This window comes from Chlorella variabilis (genome assembly GCF_000147415.1).
Source record: "Chlorella variabilis unplaced genomic scaffold CHLNCscaffold_4, whole genome shotgun sequence".
In the NCBI taxonomy this organism is placed as follows: domain Eukaryota; kingdom Viridiplantae; phylum Chlorophyta; class Trebouxiophyceae; order Chlorellales; family Chlorellaceae; genus Chlorella; species Chlorella variabilis.
The window spans coordinates 2,099,500-2,107,209 of NW_005435084.1; the positions used below are offsets into that span (position 1 = coordinate 2,099,500).

Genomic DNA, 7,710 nt, shown 5'->3' on the forward strand with positions numbered 1-7,710 from the left:
GAGCGCGATGTAATGTGCGATGGAGGAGACGAGGGCCCAGGGAAGAAGAGGGAAGAGAAAAGCACCGCGTGCCTTGGCTTCGACCTGGGTGAAGGGCAGGTCCGCTCGGCAACAGCGGGGCGGAAGCAATGCAATACTAATCCCAAGGGCGAGGGAGGGGGCGGGGAGCTTGTTGGAGGGGAGAGGGGCCCACAGGAGGCGCGGCCGGGCGCCTAGGGGGGATGACACAAAACGTGCAAGGGCATGCGCGTAGGGCTTTGCGGGGGCATGGCAGCGATCCGGCAATCATGCACCGCGCTGAGGAGGTCAAAGCAAACAGGATGGACGGCAGGGGCGCCCAGGAGGGGCGCAAACAATCTGTGCACCATGCAGAGACCGGCGCTTGTCAACGGCGGCAACAGGGCGCTGTTCGCCTGCAGGGCCGCCCATCCGGTGCAACAACGACGTCTGGCTCACCGCTTTGGTCTGCTGGCCGCTCAGAGTGGTGGGATGGCTGCAGGGCTGGTGGCCTTGCAGACAGCTGTGCGGGCCTGAGGTTCCCGATCGCTTGCAGTGTTGTAGCACAGACTGGTGTGACACATCCAGGATTGCAACCGCGGTTGGTAATAGGTCCAGCCGGCAGTTGCCCGAGGTGACGTGCACACCCAAGATTTTGTGCGGAAGAAATCTAGCTTCAAGAAGAATGGAGCGAATAGGCGGGTCCGCAGCCTCATTGGGCCACGGATGGCCACCACGACCGATTGCAGCGGCAGCCTGAGCGGTCAGCCTGAGGCGGCATGTTGCCACTCAAACTCCACCTTTCTGGCAGCTGGCAGCCCCAATTGGCTGCACTCGGTCAGAAGACATGCTCAGCGGCGGCCAGGAGGCACCAGGGGCACCCGTCCACCCGTCCTTCTTCGCCCCCCCACTGCCGCCGCCGGGCTGCACCCCCTCGCAAGGAGCCCCGCAGCACTCTCCTGCTGTAGGCCAGGCACTTGGCCAGTGAGGACGCAGCTGCAGGAGTCATGGCTATCGCATCCATGCATGCATCAGGCACGGTGCAAAGCGGTTGGTACTGCCTCCGGCTGCCACATGCGCCGCTGCACACACAGTCTCCGGCGTGAGCCCAGGCTGCTCCTCGTGCTCGTGCTGGCCCGCCACGCCAGCTCAGCGCAGGTCGTCGTAGAGGCGGTCGATGTCCTGCACAAATGGCCAGAGGAGGTGCGCAGGGGACGCCGATGCGGGCGCGTGGGGCCGAGCACGCAATCGTACGTTTGGGGACGCCAGGTTGCCGGGTGCCGTGCCGCGCCCAGGGCACCCCGCCCACCTTGTACTTGGACATGGCCAGCTCTGAGCGGAAGCGGCGTGCCGTGTCTGTGGCCACGCCCACCAGAATCAGCACAGAGGTGCCCGCAAACCCGCGGAACGCCTGCAGCCCCGTCACGCTCTCCACCAGCGCAGGCGCCGCCGCCAGCGCGCCCAGGAACACCGAGCCTGGTGGCAGCGGGGCGGCGGGGAGGGTGGGCGGGACAGACGCATGGGCGTGAAGGGGGAGCTTGCTGCACAGTGCGCGCACGCAATGAAGGGCGAAAGGCAGGCCTGCCCGGCAGCACGGCGACGCCTGGGGCAGGCGCGCACCGGGCACGCGCCCCACCCGGCCCCACCACCCCGCCCCCCACCAGCCTGGGCCCCAGGTCCGCCCCCCCAACCCGCCCGCGCCAGCCCCGCCTCACCCAGCACCGACATGCGGTCGAGCGTCTTGGTGATGAACTCGGCGGTGGCGCGGCCGGGGCGCACGCCCGGGATGGAGGCGCCCTGGCGCTTGAGCTGCTCGCTGAGGTCCTTGGGGTCCAGCTGGAGGAAGGTATAGAGGTAGTTGAAGGCCACGATGAGCGCCACGTTGGCGGGCAGGTAGAGGGCGCCGGAGGGGGACAGCGCCACCGCCGCCGACTCGAGGGCGGGCACGTTTGCGTAGCGGGCCAGGGAGGAGGGCAGGGCCAGCAGGGAGGAGGAGAAGATGACGGGCATCACGCCAGTGGCGTTGACCTGCGGGGCGGGGTGGGTGTGTGGTGCGGCAGCATGTGTTGGCGGTGAGGCCTGGGCAGGTCCGCCAGCATGTGCCGTCAGCAAGGCAAGGAGGCGAGGCTTGAGGGGACGCCCAACGCAACAGCACACCACAGCCGCCGCGCCTTGAAGGGCAGGTAGGCCTGCTGCTGCAGCGCGCCGGCGCGGTAGCGCGAGGCGTAGGTGATGGGGATCTGCCGCTCCGCGTCTTGCACGTACACGATGCCCAGGGTGGTGAGGAACCAGGACAGCGCGTACACGCCCAGCACGGAGGTGTCCTTGTCGGCCGCCTGCGTCAGCGCGGCGCCCACGCTGGTGGGCAGCGCCGAGGCGATGTTGGCAAAGATGAGGATGGAGGTGCCGTTGCCCAGCTTGAGCTCGGTGATGGTGTCGGCCACCTGCGCCGGGGGCGAGTGTGGGGGTGTAGTAGGGTGGGGGCGGGGCAAGGGCGCGGGTGCAGCAAGGGCTGGGGACGGCAGCCACTGGGCCCTGTTCCCCCTTCCCATGCCAGCAATGAGCTGGCGCCGCCAAGGTGGCAGCCGCATGCACAGCGAGCGGGCTGGCGCCTCGCGACGCGCCACCCCACACCGCTCACGTAGACCAGGATCATGGCGCCCGCCGTCAGCAGCACCACATTCTCGGCCAGCCAGCCGGCGGAGAAGTCGGCGACGTACGGGCGCAGGTATGTGAGCTGGCCGGCGGCCTGGGCCACGGCAAAGGCCAGCGCCGCCAGCTTCTGGTACTGCTGGAAGCGGGCGCGCCCCTGCGGTCCCTCCTCCCGCTGCAGCTTCTTCAGGCTGGGGAACGCGGTGGCCAGGAGCTGGAACAGGATGGAGGCGTTGATGTAGGGCACGATGCCCAGAGAGAAAACGCCCACCTTGGAGATGGAGCCGCCTGCGGGGTCGGTGTGTGTGGGGGCGGGGGCGGCGGCATGCGCAGGCTGATGGCAAGGCATGAGGCTCCCCTCCTGGGATCCGCTGAGCCACAGCAGCAGCTGGGTCTCGGCCTTGCGGCGGCACAGCGCCGCGTGCACAGTCACGCTACCCCCCGCCCTCGCCCACCGCTCAGCGTGTCGATGTATCCCATGATGCCGGACCCCGCCATGGCCTCGCTGAACGCATCCACATCCACGCCCGGCAGCCGCAGGTACACACCCAGCCGGCTGAACACAATCAGGCCCTGCACATCACGCCGCGAGGGCAGGCAGCGCAGCCCCACGCCGTCAGCGGGCGCACCAGCATGCACGGCTGCTCCTCGGCGCAGTGATCTTGTGTCTGCTCGACCCGGCTGCACTCGGCCGCCAGCAGCAGTGCCGCCACATGCTGCGCAAGCCACCGTGCCGACAGCCTGCAGCCAAGCAGGGCAGCGCGCGCACCAGCAGCAGCGCCAGCTTCTTGGGCAGGTCGCCGCCGATGAAGTCGCCAAAGGTGGCGCCCTCCTGATCGCCCGACACGCTGCTCAGCGCCTGGCCTCGCCCGCGCGTCTCTGCCTGCACCCAGGCATGCGGGTGGACGCATGCGCATCATCAGCACAAGTTGGTCTGGCAAGCACTGGCAGCACCTCGCAGTGGATGCGGCAGGCTGCATCGCGACCACTTCAGGAGGCGTGTGCCGTATGGCCGTGTGCCACCTGCAGCTGCCCACCTTGAGCACGGTCTGGTGCAGGCCCAGCGGGTCCCACTGGTCTGATGTGAGCTCCACGCCATACACAGGAGGGCCCTCCTCCTGCTGCTGCTGCTGTTCCGCCACGCCCGTCAGCGGGCCTAGCCACCGCCCCGGCACTACCGTCGCGCTGGCTGCCTGCGCCCTGACCGTCGAACCATACCGCGGCCTTCGTTGCGTGGCTAGGCCTGCACGGTGGTGTGGGGAGGGTAGAGAGGTGTTCAGGGGGGCTGGCACCCACAGCCCGAGACCCAGCCAGTGCAGGTGGGACCAAGTGGCCAATGCGTGTGCCCCAGCGCTCCCTTGCCTGCAGATGGGAGGCCTGCAGCTCGATGCAGCAGGCCTGCGGGCCGCATGGTTATTGCAGGGAACTGCTGGCAGCCGAGGGGTGCAGTCGAGGCCCACAGCAAGCGATGCGAAACGGCGAGGCCAGGGGGCTCAGCCAGCAGCCCTGTGACCGCTCTGATGGCGCCCCATGGTCATCCCGTGCTGCGAGTGCTGCGCCTTCCAGCACGAAGGCAAGCGCCGCATAGAACGCAGCCAGCGCAGCCTGCAGGAGCGCATTGCGCCCTGCCACATCCACCCATTGGCTTGAAACTGCCAGACAGCAGCTGCAGGCCCCTGCCTGGTCTGCAGCACTTGTCGCGCGCCTTTCAACTCGGTGATCGACTGCTGTTTATCAGTTTCAGCAGCTTAGGGGCCAGGCTGGCCACCCAGCTGCCCAGTTGCAGCGGCAAATAGCTATAGCGGCCCTCAAACGGGAAATGGATGGCTATGGCGAGGGCGGGAGCGAAGCCCCTGTGTCCTTCATGTCGCTACTGCAGGACACAGCCCCGCCCCCTGTGCAGCAGCCCACCCAGCAGCGGCTGGGGAGCCTGGCGCAGGCGGGGCCCGGCGAGCGTGGTGAGCGCAGCAGCCGGGCCATGCAAACTTTTGAGGTGTCAGCTGGTGAAGGGCTGTGGTCAGCCTTGCTCCTGCAGCCGTTCTGCGGGCTTTCTGGTGGTTCCCGCATGACTGCTCACTCGGCTCCAAGCACCCCCAACCGAGGCCCTTGGGCTGCCTCCTGGAGCTTGTATCGGGCCTTGACCGCCGCTGAACGCCCCAAACCGTCCGTTCTTGGCCGCAGGGTCGGGCGGCGCGGGTGCGGCCAGCGGCCTGACGCCCGCCTCGTTCCAGCAGCAGCAGCAGCAGCAGCAGAACCTTGCCTATGCCTACCCCGGCGGCTTTGCGGGGCCGCAGGGCGGCATCCCACAGCAGGCTGTGGGGCCGACGGCCATCAACCTGCAGCAGCAGCAGCTGCTCAACATGATGATGATGCAGCAGCAGCAGCGGCAGGCAGCGACGGGCGGTGCGCAGTCTTCGCCGGCGCTGGCGGGGCTGGCGGGCATGCCGGGCGCGGTGCCCACCAGCATGCCCAACGTCAGCATGCCGTACGCCATGGCAGGCAGCCTAGGGGCGCAGGTGAGGGTGTGGGGTCCGGGGCAGACGCCTCCGGTGGCAAAGGCGTCACCACTGTTGGCACCGTGTCGCGCTGCCGTGCTGATCGGCCCTTTGCCCGCCTGGCGTGGTGCAGGGCGAGCCGCCGGCCAAGCGGCAGGCCGTCGACCCGCGGTACGCACAGCAGATGTCGTACCAGCAGGTGCAGCAGGTGCAGGTACAGCAGCAGTACGGCGCCGTGCCGGCGGGCCTCACCGGCGTCATGGCCGCCACCGGCAACTCGCAGCAGCAGCAGCAGGGGCTCAGCCTGCTCATGCAGCTACAGAGGCAGCAGCAGGTGCGGGGGCTGGGCGGGGGCTGTCGGGAGGTGCTGGCCGCTGCCCGCCTGGCGGCCTGCCGGCCTGGAGGTGTACCCCCGCCCGGCTGGCCGCCTGCTCCCCTCCTGCTGGCCTGCCGGCATCAGGCGGCCTGCTGGCGCTGCAGTCGCCTGCATGCGGGCATGCCCGCTGTGAGCCCCCCACCCGCCCACCCTGCCTCCCCTGCCCGCCCCGCCGCAGATGGGCATGGGCGCGCTGGGGCAGTACAACGCCGCCCAGCTCAACGCCGCAGCGGCCGCCTACCAGATGCGCGTGAGCGTGGACAAGGGGCGCCAGACCGACTACGACCACCAGTTTGTGGCGGAGGACACGACGGCCAAGGACCACGCGGATGAGGTGATGCGGCGGTGTGAGGAGGTGACCAAGATGCTGCGCAAGACGCTGGGCAAGCACACAGACGGCGACAGGTGCGCGGCGGCGCGGCGCGCGGCGGCGGCGGCGGACAGGGGACGCGCGCCCGGCCTGCGCCGGCCCTGGCGCGCGTGGCTGGCTGTCCTGCGCCGCGGCGCGCCCCCACCCAGCCCAGCCTGTTCCATATTGCTGCACGCCCACCGCCGCATGCGTGCCGGTGGCGCCGCGGGGCGCAGGTTTGGCGCCACCAACGACGAGGGCGAGGTGGAGTACCACCAGGTGGAGCAGCCGGAGATGATTGAGGCGTGCGGCGACACGGCGCGCTACCTCAAGCCCTACCAGCTGGTGAGGCGGGGCCCAGGGCTCGGGGGGGCGGGTGGCGGCGCGAGCAGGCGCGGCGAGCGCGCCCCGCTGCCTTTGGAGCGCGCCTGGCCTGCCCTCAGAATTCCACAACCCCCCCCTGCCGCCGCTGCCGCAAACACGTGCTGCCTGCGCGTGGCCCCTGCACCTGATCCCCCCGCCCCAGGTGGGCATCAACTTCCTGCTGCTCCTGTACCGCTCCAAGGTCAGCGGCGCCATCCTGGCGGACGAGATGGTGAGGCAGCCGGGGCGGAAGCTGCGCGGGGTTTCAGCTGGTGGCATGCTGCACAGGGCTGCCCCCATGCGCGCAGCGAGTGCAGCAGCGCTGTGCCTCACGCGCGTGTGCTGCCGTGTGTCCCGCAGGGGCTGGGCAAGACGGCGCAGCTCATCACGTACCTGGGTGGGTGGCGGGCGGGCGGGTGCCTGTGTGGGCGGGGGGCTGCGTGGTGGGCATGGTGTGTGGTGGGGGAATGCACGCCCTCCCTCCTGTCGCGCCACGCAGCAGCGCTCCCTGCGGGCGCTTCCGCGGGATCGGCTGGGGCCGACGGTGTGGCTGCCCGGCTGCCCCGCCAGCCCTCGCCCCTCTCTCTCTCTCTCTCTCTCTCACACACACACACACACACACACACACACACACATGCACGCGCACACGCACACACACGCGCACCTCCCCCCGCAGGCTGCATCCGCCACCTGGAGAAGGACCCGGGCCCCCACCTGGTGGTGGTCCCCGCCTCGCTGCTGGAGAACTGGCAGCGGGAGCTGCGCCGCTGGTGCCCCGGCCTCAAGGTGGTGGTCTACTACGGCAAGCACCGCGCGGTGGTGCGCAAGCGGCTCGCCACGCTCAGGTGGGACGTACCTGAGGGCGGGGGCGGCGGGGGGGAGCCAGCGCACGAGGCATAAACAGCGTGCCGTCCTTGGGCTGCACTCCCCAGCGCCGCTGCGCTCTCCTGCCCCAGCTGCCATTGACGCCTCACGCGCCCGCCAGCCCTGCCTGTCGCCTTCCCCGCCTCCCGCTCTTTTCCCGCAGGGACAGGATGATCAAGGGCGAGGAGGTGGATGATGACCTGTCCGACCTGGGCAACCCCGACCTGCTGGCTGAGCTGGCGCAGAGGCACAAGCTGGCGGAGGCGGCGGCGGCGGCGGAGGCAGACGACTTTGATGAGGACCCGTACGGGGCGGGGCAGGTCCACGAGTCGGGTGGGTGGCGGGGCAGGGGGAGTAAGGGGGCGTGGCGGGGGGAGTAAGGGGGCGTGCCGGGCGCTGGGGGGCTGATGGAGTGGGTGGGAGGTGGCAGCGGGCCCAGCAGCGGGCAGCGCCTGCCTGACTCTGCCTGCCTGCACGCCTGCACGCCTGCCTGCACGCCTGCACGCCTCTGCCCGCCTGCCTGTCTGCCTGCCGCCCCTGCCCCACCGCACGAGCCGCTCGCGCGCCATGCGCTGCCGCCGCCCCCCGCTGCCGCAGACGACGAGTTTGACATG

The 7,710-nt window shown here is 69.9% G+C and overlaps 3 protein-coding genes across 3 annotated transcripts in view; 1 reads left to right on the forward strand and 2 right to left on the reverse strand.

Annotated features, from left to right (window-relative positions):
• Positions 1 to 1,006, reverse strand: part of CHLNCDRAFT_142416 (hypothetical protein) — a gene marked incomplete at both ends in the record, with an annotated part of 3,464 nt that extends 2,458 nt beyond the window's left edge. The window contains one exon of the mRNA XM_005850391.1: positions 928 to 1,006. Within this exon, the coding sequence (XP_005850453.1) occupies positions 928 to 1,006 (79 nt within the window). The remainder of the gene's footprint in view (positions 1 to 927) is intronic.
• CHLNCDRAFT_59612 (hypothetical protein) lies at positions 977 to 4,135 on the reverse strand. The gene is made up of 9 exons (XM_005850392.1): positions 4,012 to 4,135; positions 3,687 to 3,892; positions 3,419 to 3,532; positions 3,105 to 3,222; positions 2,639 to 2,937; positions 2,169 to 2,441; positions 1,713 to 2,025; positions 1,307 to 1,473; positions 977 to 1,179 (listed from the first exon to the last, which is right to left on the reverse strand). The coding sequence occupies exons 1-9, from the start codon at positions 4,058 to 4,060 to the stop codon at positions 1,147 to 1,149; spliced, it is 1,572 nt and encodes a 523-aa protein (XP_005850454.1). The 5' UTR covers positions 4,061 to 4,135; the 3' UTR covers positions 977 to 1,146.
• A 2,802-nt stretch (positions 4,136 to 6,937) lies between these two features.
• The window catches only part of CHLNCDRAFT_17545 (hypothetical protein), a gene marked incomplete at both ends in the record, with an annotated part of 1,702 nt that continues 929 nt past the window's right edge, over positions 6,938 to 7,710 (forward strand). The window contains one exon of the mRNA XM_005850137.1: positions 6,938 to 7,084. Coding sequence (XP_005850199.1) covers positions 6,938 to 7,084 — 147 coding nt within the window. The remainder of the gene's footprint in view (positions 7,085 to 7,710) is intronic.

Excerpts from the sequence above, each read along its gene's own strand:
- CHLNCDRAFT_59612 (XM_005850392.1), bottom strand. The coding sequence starts at position 4,060 with ATGCGGCCCGCAGGCCTGCTGCATCGAGCTGCAGGCCTCCCATCTGCA. Across the intron at positions 2,442-2,638 it reads GCGCCATGATCCTGGTCTAC|GTGGCCGACACCATCACCGA; the intron begins GTGAGCGGTGTG and ends CCCCCGGCGCAG. Across the intron at positions 1,474-1,712 it reads CGACCGCATGTCGGTGCTGG|GCTCGGTGTTCCTGGGCGCG; the intron begins GTGAGGCGGGGC and ends CGCTGCCACCAG.